The 23,454-nt window shown below is 37.7% G+C and overlaps 1 protein-coding gene across 4 annotated transcripts in view; it reads left to right on the top strand.

Annotated features, from left to right (window-relative positions):
- Nucleotides 1-420: 420 nt before the first annotated feature.
- The window catches only part of Zdhhc8 (zinc finger DHHC-type containing 8), a 297,113-nt gene continuing 274,079 nt past the window's right edge, over nucleotides 421-23,454 (top strand). For 3 of the 4 annotated variants that reach the window (XM_067141524.2, XM_068226294.1, XM_068226293.1), the window contains exon 1: nucleotides 421-769. In XM_067141524.2, coding sequence (XP_066997625.1) covers nucleotides 678-769 — 92 coding nt within the window. In that variant the 5' untranslated portion in view covers nucleotides 421-677. Of the gene's footprint in view, nucleotides 770-6,069; nucleotides 6,151-23,454 lie in introns of those variants that run through there. The other variant, XM_068226295.1, reaches the window with a different exon arrangement.

Raw genomic sequence — 23,454 nt, 5'->3', positions numbered from 1 at the left:
ATGAACTGCGACACTTACTGACAAGGTTCTCCGTTCATGGGTTCCATTATAGCATTATCATGAGCCAGGTTTGAAGTGTGTATGTTCAAGATGTGGTGCACACTGTACTAGGTACCATGTTTTAAGTTGTAAACAGCGATCGGAATCACTGGTGAAATTTTGTAACGAAGATTAATGTTTTGTATATTAATTCTTTGCACATTGTGCGCGTTAAATAAATTATTATTGTAGATGGTCTTGGCCCTAGTAATAATGTTATCAATTTATTGCTCATATAGCTTCTTTTTTCATTAGGAGCCTGCTAACGTTTCTGGTCGAAGCATGTTCAATTACAGACATGAACGGTGCAAAATATGTTTGTTTTTGACATGCAGCTACCATGGTTTCGGTCTACAAGGCAATGGTTGTGGCGGACGGATATTAGTATGGACAGTGACAGGGGGCGAAGAGATCGGAGCGGAATGTGGTCCTAATGAATTTTCTGTAGTTGACACACTTGTGTTGAATTGTGCTGACGTATGGTATTGAATGCATTGACAAGTCACGTATAGCAAAGTTTTCATTATTATGTTATTTTCGTATTCTGAAGAAATAGTTCCGTAGTGGAAGGTGCGGCCATGTTGACCTGTAGCAGAAAACTTCGGGTTTAATTTTAGTCTGTTATAGTTGCAGATACAATGCCGAAATGTGATAGTTTCACAAAATATATACCTGCTACGTTTGCATGGGTATTGTTGTTGGGAACCACCACATTATTTTTCGTCTATCCGTAAGTACGTTTGTTATGCTGGGTTTCTGTAAGCAGTGTAATGTATCTAATCTTCAACTCTGTTATGACAGTCTTTAAAAGGTTATCTTTAACCCATTTAAATTGAGGAACAACCTGAAGGAGTGCAGCAGTTGGTGATAATTTATAAACATCGGTTCTTAAATGTTCAGAGATACTTTGCAGCTGTACTGACGTTAAACCCTCATGGTTTCCATTCATGGAACTGTCAAGTGATTACTTGTTCGTGTTAGGAATTTGCATTCTTACTCGTGATGCATTTCTAGCGGGCATTTACACCATCTAACGGATTTATATAATGCAATTTTAAATACAACTATTTTGTGTGTTTTTCAGTCATATTGTTGGTTATTTTTCGTGTGTCGCGTGCCAATCTTGGTTTATGAAGGTATTGTTTTGGTTGATTGGAATAAGTATGTGAATTCCTGTGGCTTACGGCGAGGTGGGGAAAGACTACAGAGTTTCTGCTGGGATATTTTTCTTACAGTATCTTGCATTGTCACTCCCTTGAAATGTACCTGTTGTGTGGGTTTTCATAAAACTTTTTTTTACTAAAAAAAGAGAAACTTTTTGTCCATTTGTTCGTAATTTATTATGAAGTTTCTCACCGTATTTTACAGTAAAAGTAGGCATAGTAACTGATAAATTGTGATTGGCTGTTATTAACAGGTGGTGTGTGTAGATGTTTCACCTTATTAATTCTATTGAAAAGTATGTTTTTGTATAGGGCCTATTCGTTATTGAATATCAGTAAACTTTTGTGAGAAGCTCCATAATCAGAGGAGATATTTATGAGGAGGTGTATATTGTCTTATCAAGTTGATATGCTGAGTTGTGCAGTAGGTTATGTGATTGATTGCAGGAATAATCAATATTATAACTGTTTTTTTTTAGAATGCATAGATACAGGAGCCCTGCATCTGTAGGTCGAGGTTAACTGGAGCTTTGCAGAACCTCTTTGTGGAGAAAATTCCAGCACTTTGGTGTGTCTTTACTCAGGTTGTAGTTGATAAAATGTTAGGCCCAATAAACAATTATTGTTTGTTTATAAAGTATAATGTTGGATTGGTCCAGTTCTTCATGTCTTCTTGGGGGGACCGATGTTTAACTCAGGATTATTATTGCTTGTTGAATTGCTTCAAGTTGTTTACTTGACCATCTCCTGCAGACGTATGAATAGTATTGTCTTTTGTGGTAATGATACTTTGGGCCAAAAGGTACAAAATCTGAAGTTATTGTCGTTAATCTCATCAAGAAGGTCTGTAATTTACTATGGCTGTGTGTGAGGTGAAGAGACTTTTTCTGAAAGGCTATTTGAAATTTTGGCCATTCCTTCAACTTCCTAGTTCATCAGTTCACTATGCTGTTGCTTCTTTATTGTAGGTATATCATTTATGGCGATGACCACACTCGTCTATGCTCAGGCCGAGACTGGATTGATACCCTGTCCCGGGCTACATAGGTTGTCTGATAGGGCCTTAAAATTACATCGAATGCCAATCGATGAATTTCGTGGAAAATGTATTGAGAACTTGGTTGCAAGTCTTCACGGCAAGATTCTTTAGAATGCTTGAGTGATGTTAAAATGATGCTTTGGAACAAATTTTTGGTAGATTTTTTTTTAATGGCCTTCAGAGAGGCCGGTTGCAGGCCTTTCATGTTTACTCCCTATAGGTGGTCTCCAAGAATGGTGCCCTACCTAAGATGAATTCTAATTTTGGAGGTGGCATAAACACCCAAACCTGGAGCCAGAGAAATTAGCCATTGACACTGCTAATATGAAGTCTGTGATTGTGGAGGAAAAGGATCTTCATTAAATATAAAGTACTCTTTAATGAATGACTGACTGTGAGTGGGCTTATTTTTCTTTGGCAATGGATCGTTGAGACAAACTTCCTGACATTTTGTGCAATTGTGGTGACTACTAGTCTAAACTGTAAATATGACATCTAGTGGCAAAGAATCAAACTGCTTTGTAATTTTATTTGATAAGAAGACCCATAGTTAGTGCCAGAAGTCAAAACATAGAAATGCAATTTTTACATCCGAGACACTTTGTTCAGCTCTGCTATAAAATCATTGCCAACTGGGTCCCTTTCTGTGCAGCCGGTTGCTATTCAGTCTAGCTATTACTTATGATAAACTAGGAATTTTGGGCCTATAGGAACTACTGCTTCTAATCTGGCGTAATTACTGTTTGAGCTGTGCGAGTGTTTCTATGATTTTGCTCCTGTTTGAGATAAGATGCCTTAAGCAAGGAGACGTACACTTTAGAATTGACAATTGAGCTGTACAGTTGAGAAAACTGAGATTCAGATGATACTTACTCCTTATTTCTTACTAAATTGGTACATCCTTCAGCTCAAGAGACCTCATTTCTTCTTTCCCAGTTTGCCAATTAGTTTTATCTTAACCTGTAAATTCCCCATCAGGTTGAAAATGAAAATTGTATTATTTTACACAATCATTTTATTTTAACTTGGAACATCTTTTTATGGTAACAAATAATTAAATCTGCTCTGGAGGAAATTAAAGGCGTGTGGCATACAGGTGACGGGCATTATACAAACTTTGTTTCCCTATACCGTTGCACAAGACAGAAATGCATCGATATCTAGAACTCAAATTACATTATTTCAGAACTTTCTTTTGTTGAAAGAAAACTGTTTAAGCTTAATATTAAAAGTCATAGACAAAACTTGTACTGTTTTAGTCATTTTGCAGTAAACTGCATGAGTGAAATTCATACCAGCAATGAATATGGAGGGTAATTTTGCGTTGCTTGCACAGAAGCCATGTTCCTTCAGGACATAAGGCACATCATCGCTGTGGACATTTTTTTGGCAGATGCTGTTGTGAATCACTTGACTGGCAGACTTCAGTTGGTATCATTTTGCTACAGGTCCACGACTGATGCCTTGTTGAGGTTTTGTCCTGTACAAATCCCTATACACCTGAATTAGGGTCCTTCTGAAGTCTCAGTAGTTTGCATTTCTTCATAGTGTAGTTGCCCCGTAAATCTGTCATGCGCTTTGGCAAGCTTCATCTAAGCTGACATCATCATCATCACCATCAAAGATCCATGAGGGACTAGCTATTTTATAATAGCACATTGGAAACATGCCCTTAGAATTATTTTATGTTTGCAGTGAGTATTGGTGTTCTTATGGACCTTAGTTATTATTCAGTTGTACAGATTTTTCAATAGACTGTACGTTAATTTCTCTGCATGCATGTTTATTCGTCTACTTTAGTTGTGAGGTTTATATTGCCTGATCCTTCATCTCAACATCTTCATCTTCCAACTGAATGATTTCCCACGATATTTTGTGGACTTGAAGGTTGGAAAAAAGAAAAAGAGCATTTCAGTTAGAAGCAGCATTCTGAATATCCTGCTATCCTTAACGTAATTAAGTTATAATGCCCAATTTCGCCTGTAGGTGACTGTGATTATCACCCCAAATTTGCAATAAAAATAGAAAACACTTGCAGAAAACTCTTCATATACCTGAAACTGTACATCTGTAAATGATAAAATTGAACACAGTTTAAAAATTATTTACCTTCCATGCATACTGAAATTTTTTTTGTGTCTAGATGGTCTGCTTCTTGTTCCATGCCATCTTGATTAATGATTTTTAAACTGGACATTACATGTGCAAGGCAATAGATATTCATAAAAAAACATTAAGATTAGCTGAACCTAATAAACACTGAGCTTACCATTAGTTACCAGTATTAGAATGTGAGGAAATTTTCATATGTACGTAATGTTGGGAACTGAAGAGGAAAATGCCTTGGCGGATGAAGGTCTAACGCACACAGGCACACATTCCGCAAATTATTTCTTCTGCAAAAGGAGTCTGTTAATCTGTTATTCAGTAATAAATAATGGAGGATATCATGCCACTCAACAAGACCTGAATATTTGGAAGCTGTGTCACGAATGATGCTTTCATTTCAAGTTTTGTGTAGTTTCTGGTAGTATGTATTGGATTGATTGATTGAGTGATTGATTGATTGATTAACTAGGCATTGGTATTACACTACAAATAATCTGGAAGAACTAATGAAATAGGTTGAGCCCCACATTCATCTAAAAATATTTCCTAGGCTAAATAATCAAATTTGTTACCAATCTTAAGTTTACACCATTACAACGTGTAAGTCTTCCATAAGTAATTGCTTCATTCTTTTGCCTTTTGCTATCCATGCAGTTATCAGGTTACCATGGTAACATTGTCATGAGGACTGTAGTTTTGTTTTTTAATCTATGACAATTACTCTCGGGGATGTGTAATAAGTAAAGGAGATAAGGTTAATTTACCTCCAAAACTGATTATAATATGTCAGAAACATACGTTTATATTTTGCAAATTTGTTATGTAAACTGTTGGTTATTTTTTAACTCTGAAGTTTGTCTGTATTTCAATTTTCTTACAATTTGCTTTACTTTGCACCAACACAGATAGGTCATATGGTGGTGGGGTAGTCAAGGGCTGGGAGTGGGAAGGAAGCATCTGTGGCCTTTAGGTACAGCCCCAACATTTGCCTGGTGTGAAAATGGGAAACCATGGAAAACCATCTTCAGGGCTGTCAAGAGTGGGGCTTGAACCCACTATTGAATGCAAGCTGATAGCTATGTGGCCCAAACTGCACAGTTACTTAAATTATAATGTAGGTTTTGTGTTCTTTAGAAATGGATAGGCCTGTACTTTTCAGTATGAGTTTACATGTAATTCAAGAGCTTTCCTGAAAATTATGTATGCGTGTGATGTATTACCCTCCCTTTTCGTAATAATATTTTAAACTTCCTTGAGAATTATAAGTAGTGAAATTTCGTGTACTTTTCAACCATGGGGTGCGATAAGCAAGTGGGATATTCATTGGCTTTTCACCAAACTGGAAGCAGTTCATATCCCAGCCAAGGCGTGTGGGATTTTAAAAATGAAAACTCTCATCCCTGTAGATCGGATTCTGTGCCTAGAAATGGTGATCCCATTTCAATGAACTCAGCTATACAACCTTGTCAGTATAATTCATGGTAAGCATTGCCATTAGGCCTAATGGCTACATTTTCCGGTTCCATGGCTAAATGGCTAGCGTGCTGGCCTTTGGTCGTAGGGGTCTGAGGTTCGATTCCCGGCAGGGTCGGGAATTTCAACCATAATTGGTTAATTCCACTGTCATGAGGGCTGGGTGTACGTATTGTCATCATCATTTCATCCTCATCACGACGTGCAGGACACCTACGGCCGTCAATTCAAAAGACCTGCACCTGACAAGCCAAATTTGTCTTCGGACACTCCCGGCACTAAAAGCCATATGGCATTTCAATGGCTACGTTCATCTTATTTTCAAAGGTAAGTAGATCATCATCTTAGATATTTCAGAATAACCTTCTTTGTGGTTAATTATTCTACATTTTTACTCATTTTGCCTCCTCTGACGTTGAAAAATAATTTATGTTGTCTGTCTGTCTGTCTGTTAGTTCATCAACGCAAAGACTGGTTGGGTCCTAAAATAGCTGTACCAAAGTTTATGTAGTCATAGGGAAACTGCAAAAATCAATGATGGCCCCAAAATGAGTTTTACTAGGGATGATGTGTGAGCTAGTTTGCCATTGCTTTCCTCAATGGGCCAGAAAGTGCTTCGTAGCACAGCTGACCGAGTGGCACGTTTCATCTCATACACACACACTGGTCAGTGCTCTGAATAGTAACAGCGATTAAGGGGGGGGGGGGGGGGGGGCAGTCCCCCACACTTAGTGGAGAAAACATTACATTTTTATTCCATTTTAGTAGACTGGAACTAGAAATGATAGGAATGATTTAAAAAATTGTACAAGTCCTGTTGTCTACAAGCTAATTCCTTTATTTTCTTTAATTATTAATAAAATTATTAGCGGAAATAAATATAAAATGTCGTTCGTCGCGGCTAACCGATTTGTATAGTGCCATAGCAAGTAGTGGAGACTTTGTATGTGGTGTGAGGAAGGGTAGAGGGGGTATATTTGTGCCTAGTTCATGTTGCTCAGAGAGCATAAAAAAGTTACCATTTTGTAGCTTTTCTTTTTTAAAAGTTTTGATGTAAATATCACCATCCCCCATATCCCACAAACCCGCGTACTTATTGTTGTCTGTCCATTCCCCACCCCACCCCACTTCTAATTCCCAATCACTGCTACTGGCTCTGAATGTCGTTACTCGGCACCACCCATACTCTCACAGCTATACATAGGACTGCAACTTCAGCAGAAGCTACATTTTACTCTGGTCTGTGCTAGAGAGAGATGAAAAAATACTGCATCCATCAAGAAACAGCAAGTAAAATGTGAAAATTCATGTAGGCTTAGCTCATAATGTGGTAAAAAAAATTCTAACATTTAGTGTAATTAATATTTGGTTCTGTAGTTCATATAATATTGATCACATCATATTTATAATTCATAATTATCACAAAACCGAGGAATTGGCTACATGGCATGGGTTATGTAGCTGTGTGCTTACATTTGGGGGATGCTAGGTTTGAACTCTGTTTGACGCCCTGAAGATGGTTTCTCCTGGTTTCCCTTTTTCACAACAGGAAAATGCTGAGGTTGTACCTTAAAACCACAGCTGCTACTTTCCCAATCTTATTCCTTTCCTATTCCAATGTCGCTGAAAATCTACTTTTTATAGCCTAAGGAAATGTTAAAAAGAAAAGTTACATAGCAAGGAACCTCGTAGGAAACAACTTTATTTTTTTCAAACATCTGATGACATTTTGACTTCATTCTGTCTGATGGATTTGCAAACATTAGTAGTACAGTAATGTTATTTGTTTTTATGTCCCACTAACTACTTTTATGGATTTCGGAGACGCTGAGGTGTTGGAATTTAATCCCTTAGGAGTTCCTTTACATGCCATTAAATTTACCAACACAAGGCTGACTAATTTTAGCACCTTCATATACCAGCGGGCTGAGCCTGGATCAAACCTGCCAAGTTGGAGTCAGAAGGCCAGCGCCTCAACTGTCTTAGCCACTCAGCCCGGCTGCAAACTTTAATGAAGATACTTAATATTCTGAAGGGTTAAAGATTATGTAACACTTAAAAATGAAGTAGTGTAAATCTAATGACCATTTTTTTCTTACATTTCCTCATGTTTTTTCTTAGGAATTTTGACACAAAAAATCCTATAGGAAAATTATGAAAGCAGGAAAAGTTGAGATAATTTTTGAAAAAAAAAAACAAAAAAATCCTGAAGAAGAAATGATAAAAATCTAAAAGTTAATGCATAATTTTCTCTCTTAACTATTACACTTCTTACATACCAGTGTGCGATAAATAAATTTATGTTAAGTTAGGGCCTAAAAAATATATCTCCTAGATGTGCCAGATAACATCATTGAAACCAATACTGCGAAGACACAGAAAGGGAATTGGTGTTGCCTAGCACTCTGTTTTAACAACTTACTACTTTTGTAGCAATTTAGATTGAAATGTTGATCCACAACGCATGTTCAAGGATGTGCCTTCTCGGTGTTAGATGCCTGTACTTTTTAAACACAGATGTAACAATGTGATTTTCTTCTCAAAAAGGGGAGAAAGTGCATGGGTAAAAAGATTCTAGACTAATGTATAAAATCTTGGCAGAAAATTCATGAAGGCTTAACCCATTAGTGCATAAAGTTAATTTTTTGTGTTTTATTTCAGTTTATTTACACATTTCCACTCTTAATATTTGCAGAAACACATTCCAACAATCGGAAAGTTCATAAAAGTGATACCGGTAGTTTTATTTACACAGGCTGTCCGATATATCAGACGCTATGTACTCAGGTCAGTTCAACAACACTAGTTGCTCAGCATTATACTGTACAGTTATGTTGCAAGCTAGGTAGTGTTAGAGAGTTGAATTATCTTATCCAATTTACACTGTAAAGTAGATCTACAATTTCCACTAAAGACTTATTACAATACTGTATACGCTATTTACAGTTATATATTTACTGATTATGATATCCACAGAAGCATTTCAGGTGAAGTCCAAACTGGTCAAGCTGATCCACTCTTCGGATGCAACTACAGGACTTGAACAGCTTTCATTGTGGTACAGACACATTGCATATTTTTTTTGTTTGTAGTTCTTATCAGCAGTGACAACACTGTTGTCATTGCAGTGTACCAGCAACGCACCACCAAAACTCCTGCAGTTGTATGACCCCCTTCTTCTTTTTCCTGTCCACCTTTCTTCGAAGGGGGCACTTCCGTGTCTGGTTTTCTTGAAATGTCCCTGTTGCACTTATTCCCTTTGAAGCCCTATATCTTACCTATTTCTGGAATGTAAAGTAGTTGTTAAAAATATTGTATTTCCCACGTTTGATTCAGTTCCACCTGCATCAATGACAAGTAGGACTACACTTTCTCCAAGTCCAAATTATTTTAGCCTTTCATTTTACATTGCTGTATACATGTGCAAAGGTGGAAAGGTATCCTATAGCCAGTGGGAGAGAAAGGAGTTAGCAGGATTTCACAATTTTGCAAATCATCTGAGGTGGGGGGGGACTTGAAAATAGTCATCAACTGAGATGTAGACTGTGATCTTGTTCACTTTGGAGTTGCTTCTTTTGTGTTGCAATTTGACCTACTAATGCTTTTGACTTTTCTATAAGGGATATCGGAAACAGTAGTACTGGCCCAATCTTATATATGACTCTCTTTATTTTCGTGTGACAGCTTCCTTTTGCATGGTTTTTTGGTTTTTCATTTCCATCTGCAATCTTTCAGTAATACTTTGGCTACCACTGGACCTAGCCTTCCCTTTTTTATATTTTGTTGAAGCAATTTGCCCTTCACATTTACCCAGAAGTAGGTTTCTACCAATGTAATTTAGATTACCTTCGTACTCATCTGTCATTATCATCAACCATTTCACACCAGTCATCAGGAAGTTTGATGTGCTGCTCCTCTCCAAATGTCGGTTCTTCCTCCAAAACTTACAATATTTCACTCAGCATCAAACTAGTAAGGGAATACAAATGTCCGAGACAGTAGGACTCCATGTGCATAGCGTTGGATTTTCAGGACAGCTATATTTACAATCCACTGTCACGTCAATAATAAGACATAATTGACATCTTAGTGTGTCAGTAGACTCATAGGGGAGTCAACAATATAGTCCATACCAAAGTTTACCATTATTGGAAATATTTGTTAATTCATAAGTAAAAATCTTGACTGTTGCACAAAACTCTGTACTATCCTGCTGCCATGCTCGCAATAAGTGTGTGATTCAACAAACAATGGTAAGGATAATGAATGATGTATTCTTCGTTATTGTAATCTACAGTCTTTCTGAAGCACAAGAAAGTATCGCGGGCTTAAAACCATGCATAAATATTACACAATTTTATTTTTTATGACGTCCGATTTTTCAGAAAGTCGGAGGGATCATTTGTGACCCATCTATGAATTCAACACTCTGCTGTTGCCGTAATTATCTTAGATTTCTTTCAGATTATATGACTTTCCATCATTTAGGCTTTATTTACCATGCTTGAAATTTGGGTGCCCCAGCCTTAACTGCTTGGCCCCCACAATTCAATTAACCTAGAAGGATGGAAGGGTCATTTCTGACCTCTGTTGGATTTTACAAAAAATTTGCTTTCTTATTTATGTAATTTTGCTTCACCTTCTTTCTCTATTTATGGTATTCACAATTTGAGTCTTCCCCACTCCATCTGACATGATACCCAGAGTTCCCAATCCTCCAGCGTGATTCACAAATGGAGTATGTAAAAGAGCCATATGCTGTAACTATTCTGCAGTTTTCTATGTTCATGTTCTGGATGATACCTAAAATGTGGAGCACAGAAGTAATTTGCAACAGCAAGATATATCTACTCTCCAGGAACTAAGCGAAGATGACTGGTGACAAGAGCAGGAGGAACAGCAGAGTAAAAGTGACAATTCTACTCAGACCTCTCCCTCCGATTCTTTGAATTTTGGAATGAATAGAGCTCGTTCATTTGCAAGATTTAGTTTGGCAGAGTCTGTGAATGAACTGTAGAGTAAGTTGGCCACAAAGTTCGAGTCGCATAGCTGTGAACTTGCATTTGGGAGAAGGTAGGTTGGAATCGCACTATCGGTAGCCCTGAAAATTGTTTTCCGTGGTTTCCCCATTTTCACACCAAGCACGTGCACGCCTTAAGGCCATGGTTGCTTCCTTACCAATCATTGCCATAAGACCTGCCTGTGCCAGTGGACATAAAACAAATGGCAAAAATTGGCAACTGAACTGTGCCTGTATGATTCTATTTTCATAATCAGACTATTGCCTTTTTTAAGATTCTCTTTCTTGTAATTTTTAATGAAACTGTATCCCTCATATACTTTAGATGTTATGGCAAGTTTAGGAAAGCTTTCTTTTCTGGCTTGGTATGTTCTGGTTCATGATTTTCAGTACTTTTTTGGTGTTGCTTGTTTTTAATTCAATAAAAATGTTTAGGTGACATTTAACAGGTTATCTTTCCAAAGGGGTGTGTTAATAGGTAATTTAGTTTCACTTGTATCCTTATTGTGAGCATACAAAAAATTTCATTTCCATGTGTTTAGCCTGGTTGGAATTTTTACCTAGAAGGCTGGATTGAGGTGAGGAGCTATCAGATGGTGAGATAGCGATCTGTCTAGGACGTCAAGAATAACGGTTGAGAGGATTCATCACACTGTCTACATGTCTACATTCCGCAGACTTTCAAGTTGAGCAGCAATTGCTTTAGTGGCCAACGCCAATCAGGGCTGTAGTGCAGTGAGGTTTGGGTTTTATTAATATCAAAGTACTCTACTCTGCAAGTAGTTTATCATTATTGCATCATTAGATATTGTATTCGTGTATGTGGGTACCTCTTTTTATAGAATTGGTAATGTAGAATTATATTGCATTGGGTGTAAGTTTATGTCGAAGGAATTGTTGAACTTCGTTTATCTGTAAAAGCTGCAGGATGACTAGACTCGCTAAAAAAATATTTCAATCATAACAAGACACAATCACAACATCCGTGATGAAACCACATCCATAAACAAGATGCTGTAAAATGTTGCTGAATGAATGCCAATATAATGAAATGTTCAGAATTGCAAATTTATTTTTAGGCTCTTTCCCTTTTCCCTATTTAATGTATCTTAAAATATTCCATCATAACAAATTCCCAACTTACACTATAACAAATTAATATTTAGCCCTTTTGCTTATATTTAACTTTGAAAATCCGCAGCCTGTTTCCAGTCATTCTACTGCGTCAGGAGTGGAATGAATGAAGCTCCCATCTAGCGGCGAGGACAGGAACTGTGCCGGCTGCCAAAGCCTTTCGCACTCCTCTGGGGCAATGATGAATGAACGGCAGATGAAATGAAATGGTATTGGAGTGTGTTGATGAAATGAAATATGACAGGTAAAACCGGAGTACCCGGAGAAAAACCCGTCCCTCCTCCGCTTTGTCCAGCACAAACTCTCTTGTAGTGGCCATTGAACCACAGAACCCAGCGCTGAGGGGTCGGCGTGCTGCCGCCTGAGCCACGGAGGCTCCCTATATTTAACTTTAATTTTTCAAAATATATTTGACATTCATCCTGTTTTAATCGCTGTGCATTTCGCACAACACGTTCCTATGCAGCTAATATGAGACAGCACCTCATTATGACAACACACGGATGAAACTAGCCAATTATAAATATCAGGGGAAGGTAAGAAAGCCGCATGGCAAATATGATCAACAGCATGTGAAGATTATGGTGTATTTAAGACAAATATTTTACTCAGCTATGGAGTACATCATTATGTAGCATTCACTTCTTGTAAATAAAGTATAAATTGAAGCCAATTTCCTGCATAATATTTCCTCGGAGAGAGACATTGTCAACGTATTGGAAGCAGTGCAGATATTTAGTGCTGCATACAGGTCACTGAAAGAAGAAATCATAGCAGACTGCTTTAGAAAAAATGGGAGTGGTTTATGTAGACGACATCACAGAAAGTGAAATGTTGGATGATGCAGAAACAGAGGAAAACTTTAAGCATCTGTGTGAAAGGTTGGATGTTCCGATTATGTCGATGTGGACTGTGATGTGTTAGTGCAAAAAGAAATCACTGATAAAGAAATTGTGGCAGACATTATAGGTAAAAGAAATTGCTGAGATAAAGAAATTGTGGCAGACATTATGGGTGATGGAAATCCGTGTGATGAGGTGGAAGAGGAATATGTGCCTCAGTGTTCGACAGAGTTTCACTCTTGTTTAGGCAACAAACATGGCATGTAGTCTTTTAAGATTTTCTTTTGTTATGAAGTGATGTGCCAGAATCTGTCTTGAATGTTCTTTTGTGCCTGGGAGTGTTCAGAAGAAAATCATACTTTTTCAAAAAATAAAGTCCAGAACAAAATGTACTGGAACAATGTAAAATTTGATATGCTGAAAATTTAGAGCATAATCTTGTACATATATACTCATTTTCCTATAATCTTATAAATATTAAGCTTTTTTATCTGTAAATTTATGCTGAAGTAATGTAGAACCTACAACATATATAACAATAGGAGGTTACTTATTTCAGTATAAAAAATTTGTGAGCTCCAAAGAGAAGTGACTAAAGTCATGACCAAAGATTGTAGACATGAATTCAGTTCTACCTCTTTTTTCTATTCAAATCAACAACAAAATTATTTACATTTTCCCATAAATATTCGTTCATGCTTGTATTAACCTTGACTTAAACCACTATTCTCACAGCAAGATATGACTTAAACCAACTGAAACACAAAATCAGAATTTGACCAATTATGGACTTCGGTCACTCTTCTCTGGGACTATCAAATTAATGTCTGAGGTTCCCAAAATTTTGTTTTACTGGTATTTTACTGTACAAACATTTGAAGGGTTCCAGGAGCCAAAAAAAGTGACCAAGAAGAAACAACATTGGACAGATGGAATGAAATGGCTTACTGCTTTTAGTGCCGGGAGTGTCAGGACATTTTCGGCTTGCCAGGTGCAGGTGTTTTTATTTGACCCCCGTAGGCGACCTGCGCATCGTGATGAGGATGAAATGATGAAGACGCCGCATACACCCAGCTCCCGTGCCAGTGAAATTAACCAATGATGGTTAAAATTCTCGACCCTGCCGGGAATCGAACCCTGGACCCCTGTGACCAGAGGCCACCAGGCTAACCATTTAGCTATGGAGCTGGACATTGGACAGATGAAAAGAAAGAAGCTGCAAGCAAGAGAACACATAATGGGATAAATACACAAATAATTGTTCTTTTTCTTATTCCTATCTCTATATAGGCCTATGACTTGATTTGACTCTTGTTTGTTCCTTTCCTATAGTTGAAATGATGGTGAATAGTTGTCAAAAATGTGTAAAATAAAAAAATAAATAAAAAGGTGGTGATTACACAAGCAGAGTTCCTTCCATTGCAGCTTTTGTATGTTCTTGTAGTAGGCTGTTATTGAGAAGTCCGCTGACCAGCCGGTAGGCGTGCTTGTACCGTATAGTCACGCAGTCAGAGCGACGATATCTTAAGCTATATTGCTTGGCTTTCATGACCAGGTCCGCTGCCTCTCATATCAACAGCTCTTTTGTGAGTCACGAGAGGCTGAGTGAACCCCGTTTCAGCATCTAGTCCGGAATTACAGTAATATCCTTGGACTGGCTAGTAATCTGGGTAATAAATGGGCACACTATTCTTGCACCACTGGACTAGCTTTAGTTATACAGTAGAGTCTTGTTAATCCGAACTAATTGGGACCGGAGTCTGTTCGGATTACAAAATTTTCGGATTAACCGGAAAATATTTTCTAATAATAATGTTATTGTTTTTACGTCCCGCTAACTACATTTACGGTTTCCGGAGACACCTAGGTGCCGGAATTTTCTCCCGCAGGAGTTCTTTTACGTGCCAGTAAATCTACTTAAACGAGGTTGACATATTTAAGCACTTTCAAATACCATCGACTGAGCCAGGATTGAACCTGCCAAGTTGGGGTCAGAAGGACAGCGCCTCAACTGTCTGAGAAAAATAGTTTCTACAATACAGTACAGTACATACTGTAATTTGAAATGTCCACTCTTTAGCAGTTGTATTAATAAAATACTGTATAAAATTACAGTAGGGTAGTTAAGAACCCGTAGAGGAGAAAAAAACTATTAAAATGACATTAGCGAGTGGATGGAAGCTGACTGTCATCAATTACACACAGACCAAGAAATTGTACCTATGGTGGAGAAAGAATCTGGAGTTGATGAGGAACAGAGTGACGACGAAGAAGACCACAATGAACAACTAGTGTCACATTCAGATGCCGCGGCCACCTTAGAACTTTCCGTACGCTACGTCGAGCAACCCTCCGCTGCTACGCCCACTGATGTGATGTTTGTGAGACGGTGGTTTAACACGGCATCTTCGAGTAGGTTCCAGTCACTACGCCAAAATAAACTAATAGATTTTTTAAAGATAAACGACCAATGATTGATGGTTTATGATGTGTAATTATGTTTACATTAAGTTATTCTAGTAAAATATGACTAATAAAATGCAAGTAAATCTACATTATATAATGTTCTTTCATTTCAATAAGGAGAATTAAAAAAAAAATTGAATATGTCAGTTCGGATTAACGGGACTCTAGTGTATATAGTTTTGGATAAACTCTGTAATACTTTCATGTCCTATATACACGAAATGAAATTAAAAGTGATTAAAAGTGAGAGCATTCTTCTTTGCAAACAAGAAGATCTGATACAAAACTATTTGTAGGTCAAGAAATGTTAGTAGGGGGCAGAGTTTGTTGAAATGTCATCTCTTTTTCTCTTTACATTAGGATGTTGCTCAGTAGTGTAGAAATTCATTCTGTTATATAACAAACGATAATAACAAGTTTTTATTTTGCATCATTTTGCATTTTTTTCAGATTTGAGGTGATCAGCCATTATTTCTACTTTCAAGAAGAATTTATAGATTATTAATTTTTTTTTAATGTATGCATGTCTTCTTTGTCAGACTGATAAAAGTCCACAAATGATTTTCTTATGGACTATGCTTAAATTTGCTAAACTTCTCATGATCAAGCAAATTGTTGGTGACTAAGAAAGGGCAAGGAAAGGATTTATACCTGCGAGTCTTATGTTTCCAAGATATCTGCAGGAACACAATACAGAACTCTGATAATTAGGAGAAACTATTTCATAACATGTCTTTAGTACACTGAACACACCAGCCTTTTCATCCACCCCTACAGCCAGTCATTCACCCCCACGTACCTCTAGGCCAAGAACAAATGGAAACAAGAAGGGATTGGAAGCAACAGTTCCGTAACTTTTCACTTCAGTACAGAATTATCCTCCCAAGTAATTCGGGGCAAGAAAAATGCCAAAAGTGAAACCACCTCAGATATATTTTTAATTCAGCTAGTAAATGAATTTAGAAAAGACATGTTTACAGCAGATGGATGTGTTTTATTTTGTACATTATGCAGTGTTGGAGTGAGAGATGGAAGTTTGTTGTACAGCAGCACATTAAACGAGAAAAACATCTGAAAGCTGTAACAAGTGCAAAGGACAAGTGTTCCCAGGTTTCTCAAGGGCATCCAGCAAATCCTTATATCCATATTTTTATACACACATTCAAGTAAATTAAGGGGTAATTATTTCTGTAAAAACAAGAGTTGTGCAGTGAACAGAAAAGTGATATATTACTAATGAAAACCATTACTACACACACAGTCACCAGAATTCAGTTTGGTTAAATATTTTAACCGGGGATTACTCTTGCTATTTGGTGTTAACACCGTTACTCTCGTGCTAGATTCAATCTAACAAATGGAAAAATGATCAAAAACAGGTTAGAAACTTATAAAAACCAAATTTTATTTTACAAATAATGTTCTAACGCTGTTAGGAACAACTGGTGTTAATATTATGAAGAAAGAAAAATTTTTCAATAGGCCTTTAAAAAAAAACTTAAATATTTGAAAAAAGAGACCATTGAAAACACGCTATAAAATGGAATATAAGAAAGATGATCGGTCTCAAACATGTTATAGGCCTATGAAACAGTCTTTGGACTTTTATTCTTGAGCATCTTGTTAATTTTCTTGTTCATGGCACTGGAAGCAGGTGGTAACTGTAGTTGCAGTGTGCTCCTTACAAACAGTGTGATGCCAGCTACCTCACCTGGCTTGAGTGAAACGTTTTTTTTGTAGTGGACAGTAGGCACATCTAATTTTAGGTTCATCTTCACGGCGAGGTTCTGGGTTTTTTATCTTGGCAACATATCTTCTGTTGTAGTGTAACAGACAAATTTGTCAATGATGATCATCTTGTCATGTGAGGAAGTGCAAGTTCTCTGGCTAGCCCAGACAAATATTTTCATCTGGGGAAAAGATTGTCTGTGTTGGCCTTCAGAATTATTTGGCCGTTTATGGCTCCAATGTTTAGCAAAAAACAGAACACTGTCAGCGGCCACCTGTTGCTGACTCTGGTGACACAATATTGTTTTCATGCGGTCGACCACATCAACACCCCCTTTAGTTAGGTTGTAGAACGTGATCATTTCTGGCTTAAGGTGGTCACCAGATTCTTCATCCATAAGACCTTGTATGTGCATTGTTGAGCCAACCAAGACATTTTTTCCCTTTTTTGGGATGTAAGATGCAACCATGCATTGTTAGGGTCCTTAGAAAACGCAAACAAAGTGCTATTTACTGGGCGTTCACATAGGTTAGTAGTGAGCTCTAGTGGCAGTTGGGGGTTTGTTTTTATGCCGACAACAGTCAATCTGGTTTACATATAGATCATTGGCTAGGAGAATATTCATAAAATAGTTATCCATGGTAACATTTCGTTCAGATTTGTCAATTAGCTTGGTTAAGCGTTTTACAGCAGTTACAACATCGTTAGAGACATTAAATTCTCCATGTGGCTGTTTACCAGGATATATTTCTAAATTATTGGTAAAAAAAGTTCTGGCATCAACTAGTGCATAAATCTTAATCCCATATTTTGCAGGTTTGTTAGCTGTATACTGTCTAAATTTGCATCACCCCCTAAATGCCTCAAGCATTTCGTCTAGGGTGACAAGCTCCCCAACATTGTAAGTTTCCTGGCATTTTTTTACAAATGCCTCACAAACTTGTCTTATTGGTGCTATGTTGTCCTTAGCCAGATGCGCTGGTCTTGTTCTTTTTTTTCATCAAACCTTAGAGCCTGGATAAGTGTTCAAAAGTGCTTTTTTGACATTGTGGCTACAAAAAACACTGCGGCTGATCCATCGTCTGCCCATAACTCATCCAAGTTCAAATGGTAGTCTTTTTTTCTCACCAGCCAAATATAAATCGCCCAAAAAAAGCTTGTATTTCACAAAAATCAGTTTGAGGACATTCCTTGGCGCTATTTGCATAATTCTGACTCACCAGCATCAACTGTTCATTTGTACATCGTACAATATCATCTACTAAATTGTCGGGGAAAAATAATTTCCATGACTCATACACTGTTTGTGTTACGTGCAACTGCTTTGACACCAGGCAAAGTTTTTATTATATTTTGTGTTGGAGTTCTTAATAATGTAGGCTCATGCACATTCCATTTAGTAAGAGGATCCCTTCCCAATAAATATGGTCCCTCGTGTGAAACATTAGCTAAACGCTGACCACTTACAGTTTGGATGTTATTTCTTTCTTCATGAGGTGCCGTGGCTGGGTTGTTGGATTCTTCTTCACATTCAGACTGTTCTGAGTCGCTGTCATGGCCTTCATCTTCCGTTGGTCCATCAGACTCCGACACATAACCCCGCACAGCACCAGGTTCACTTGCTAAATTGTATTCTTCGTCAAATTCATTCAACCAACTTAAAATTCGGTTCTTGTCGTGTCTGCTCATTTTGTTCACAAACTATGCAACTAGATGAAATGAAACACATAAAATAGAGAAAAACTTTTCAATAAAAGTAAAATGTGTGTGACAAAAAACAGCTTGGATGTTAGGTGGTGCCTAACAAATCAGACTGTGCTTACTCTGTGGATCCGTGGTAGAGTGTCGGCCTCCGAATCCCAAGATAGCGGGTTCAAACCCGGCAGAGGTAGTCGGATTTTTGAAGGGCGGAAAAAAGTCCATTCGACACTCCATGTCGTACGATGTCGGCATGTAAAAGATATCTGGTGATACATTTGGTATTTACCCGACAAAATTAATTAAATCTCAGCCATAGACGCCTAAGAGAGAACCGGTTTACTCTGTCTGCCATCTAGCGGACCTAGAGTAAAACGGAACGTCGAAATTGACGAGCAGACAGCCAGATGGCGTCAAATCGAAATGTCTGCACACGGTAGCTGAGGCCATACGATTATTATTATTATTATTATTATTATTATTACTCTCGCACTAGATCCAAACTAAGAGGCCTGCGTGCGCTCAGTTCCCCCCCACCCCAGCATTGACCCCCACTCCCTTGCTGCCAAAGCACAACAATAACATGCTTTCAGATACCTTGTTGAGGATTAGACAACTGGTGGACGCTCAACAAAAATTTCAAATTAGTTTATTCTGTAAAGTTTATTATTGTTAGATTCAATCTAACAGCAAGAGTAACCGCAGGTTAAAGTCAGTTTTTAATTATTTTATAGCTTTTTTCCATAAATTTAAGGGCACTTCATTGATCATTTTCAGTGATTTCTTTTTTTTTTTTAGATGGTAAACATCTGCCCCGTAATAAGTAATGGTGCCTTAAGTCTGCAGTATATTAAAATATGTTAATCTTGTGATCCTGGACTAAATGATTGATGGTAGAGCGCTGGATTTCTGAGCCCAAGTTGGCAGGTTTGATCCCGGCTCAGTCCAGTGGTATTTGGAGGTGCCGTATACGTCTGCCTCATGTCGGTAGTTTTACCGGCATGTAAGAAAACTCTGGGGAAAAATTCCAGGATCTTGGTGTCTCCGAAGTCGTAAGAATAGTTGGTGGGACATAGAACCTAAAACATCATTAATCTGGATTGTACTGATGAAACCATATAATCTTGAAAATTTTAAGTACCAGTCAGTAGTTCAGTAATTGTTAATGTGATCTGCTGGGAACACTGTGCTAGAAAACTATCTCATTTCTGGAAGCTACAAGGATGGTTCGATTTTTTAAACATTTTTTGCTGTTGGTTTTATGTCGCACCGACACAGACACGTCTTATTGCGACAGTGGTATAGGAAAGGGCTAGGATTGGGAAGGAAGCGATCGTGGCCTTAATTAAGGTGAAAATAGGAAACCGTGGAAAATCATCTTTGGAGCTGCTGATGGTAGGACTCGAACCCACCCTTGCCCAAATGCAAGCTCACTGCTAGGAGGTCCAAACCACGCGGCCAACACGCTTGGTAGGTGGTTAGATGCATTACAGATTGTTTCTAAATGGTCATTGACAGTTCTTGGCCATCTCTTCATGGTGAACAGATGAGCATGACTTGTCATTTTGATATTCCATATTTAAAAGTGATTTGAATGCAACTACAGAGTTGCTCACTGCTTCTGCCTAGGTTATTGGGTTTGAAACCTGGCTTACTTCTTATGTAACAGTTCCTAAATGTGAAAGACTTTGTGTTAGATTTACTGAAGGAACAGCTTTCAGAGCAAAATTTTGATACCATTGGTATTTAAAGAGAGTAAGCGGGTGGTGGTGATGCCTCTAATGAAAGATGCTCGAGAACATTGGGATTTACTGTCAATGATTCTTATATCTGTTTATTATTTTCCAATAAATAAGATTATTTGATGTATGTTTCTCCCTTCTAATTCTTAGCAAAGTAATCAGTAAAGTAAGTGTAATTGTCTGTGAATTAGCAGCATGAGAATGGAGAGAAGAACAAGGGGATTGTGTTGTATATGGACCATGTAGGCCGCACACATACAAACAGATGAGCGTTACCGTAACTACAGAGAGTATTGAAGTGTGATGTGTGCATCATTCATTGGCTTAACTACTGGTTTTTTAGTTGCATCTTTTGTTTTCAATAAAAGAACTTAAGGGGCAATATATTGTGAATAACTGGTTGGATTCTTGTGCTTTAATGCTCATTGCTTGGAAACTATGTCCATAGGCCAACAATGCAGCAGTTATTGTCCCATTAAGGTAGATAAGATTGCTAACTGTTATTTCAATCCTTACCTATTTTAAGGCATACAGTTTTTTAACATTTTGGTCCTTGTGTACATTTTAAGTGGCTGCCAGTTTAGTAATGATTTTATTTCCTGTCATTACAAGGTTCACTTATTTCATAGCTGTGAAGTTTAGCTACATGCATAGGGGGGCAACTCGCAGATTGAGTTCTTGAAGGAAAGGGCATCTGCTCTGGATGCACAAGGAAATCTTTCATTTAGTATGTGGTGTTCACATGACACACAAGCCGTACCAGTTGACTAGCTACTGGGGTCAACTATAAAAATTGCATTGTTGTCGTAAGACATTGCTAAGGTTTTTTTGCTTGTGGTTCAACGTTTCACTAACACACAAAATATTTTCGGTGACTCAAGGATAGGAAAGGATTAAGATCAGGTGGCTGCGGCTTTCATTAAGGTACAGCCCCGGCAATTGCCTGGTGTGAAAATGGGAAACCACAGAAAACTATCTTCAGGGTTGCCAGCAGTGGGATTCAAACCTAAGGCATCTTTAAATAGCTGTTTTGAGTTAAGAGCATTTGATTACAGTAAAATCTGCCTTTTATCAAAACTTGTATGAACTGCAAAACTGCCCATATCTGAATGTTTTCCTGGTCCCATGAGTTCTGGTTTAATATTTATACAAGTTCACCTTTATTTAGTGGAACCTGCCTGACGCTGAAATGGAAGGAAATTTTCCGATTGTAACGGAAAAAATATGTAACTTTTCTTCCTAACCTTTTTTAATACATGTGTATTCTGAATGGATTTAAGATGGTCAAGATATTGAAATGGCATTCGGCCAGGAAATGAACTTGGACAGTCTGGTTTTAGGTGGCAGCTTTGTCTCCAGACCATGATGGATGTTCTGTGTGGTTTGGACATCCTTTACTGTAGGAATGTGGAAAGACCGAAATCTAAGACCTATCAGTCCTCAAGGGCATTCACTCTTTTTCGCTATTGAAAAATGACTCCGAATTGTTCAACATTATTTGCCATGACCACATTTTAATTGAGAACTGTGCTACTAGGGATAGTAGTGTCCAGTGTACAATTCTGGATTACTGAAAGAAGTAAATGACAGTACTCCACAGTAGTAGTATTATTGGTAAAAAATGTAATGTATATTAAATAAGTTATGTACTGTACTACAGTGCAGTATGAGGAAGTTGTGAAAAAGAACAAATTTGACCTAGCGAGTTCGACATGCGGTAAGGGGCACGCAGCTGTGAGCTTGCATCCGGGAGATAGTCGGTTCGAGCCCCACTGTCTGCAGCTTTGAAGATGGTTTTCCGTGGTTTCCCATTTTCACATCAGGCTTTAAGGCCACGGCCACTTCCTTCCCACTCCTAGGCCTTTTCTATCCCATTGTCGCCATAAAACATATCTTTGTCGGTGCGACATGAAGCAAATTTTAAAAATCTAATGTATGCTAGTGCTGATGAACTAGTGTTTATAAATATGTGATTAGTGTTATTGTATCTACTGTCACACAAAATCGTAAAAATATACTGCTTCAGTTTCTGATGAAGACAGGTTTTACTGTAATTCAGGAAATGCTAAGGCATTGTACTCATTGTGGGAACAAACTGGAATTTCAGATATTTACAAATAGAACACGTTAGATCAAGAACTATGCTCTATGTCCTTGTTTATTACTTAAAATCTCACATTTTAAGATGTTTTAGTAGTGAAGTAGGGCAGTGTTATGTCATTAGTCCTTTTTATCCTGAAAAAAGAAAAAAATAGAGGCAAAGTAAAATGGAATTTTTGAAAATGTTTTACAGTTGTTTATATTGTTAGTGGTCGGGTATGGAGTGATTGGATATGCTTTACTATGGCCCACAAGTTGTTTTTCCTATGGGCAAGCTCCCCGTTTGTTTGCTCCGCGCAGTATGCTGTCACAGGTTTTGTTCCCAAACATCTTTTTCCAAGTATATATGTACATTTTGTTCTTTTCTTTATTCTGTAATTGAATCGGTTATTGGAAAAAGGAAGAATGTCCAAGCAACCCTGTTTAGAGAAGAGTGGAAAAAACTGAATAGCATTCATATTATTGGTCCTGGAGTTCTGTGATTCATTGCAAAGTTGTAAAGCTATGCAGCAGGAACAGTATGACAGCCAGATAGAGGGCATTTTCACAACTGATTAAAAGTAATTTGAGGTAGAAAGCCTTGGGCATTCTTCCTTTTTCCAACAATTCAAATTTTCGAAGGTACTGAAAACTATTTTAAGAGAAACACTCGTTTATGTCACCGTAACCAATTAGTTTATTGCATATAAATCCGCAACAGATACAAGGAATACTTCTTAGCTCGGCACATGCCACTCAACATTGCAATTCCTTACATGAAAAAAAACATTTTGTTTTCATTGTCCTAATCAGTTTCTACATCAGACTGATCATCACTTCTGGTCGACCACTGAATAATATTATTTTTAAAATCCCTAATACTCTGAAGGAATGTACTTCATGATTTTCTTACGGTTGAGA

This window comes from Anabrus simplex, chromosome 2 (genome assembly GCF_040414725.1).
Source record: "Anabrus simplex isolate iqAnaSimp1 chromosome 2, ASM4041472v1, whole genome shotgun sequence".
Lineage (NCBI taxonomy): Eukaryota > Metazoa > Arthropoda > Insecta > Orthoptera > Tettigoniidae > Anabrus > Anabrus simplex.
Note: the sequence above shows the minus strand (reverse complement) of the source record. Positions and strands in the feature narration are given on the sequence as shown.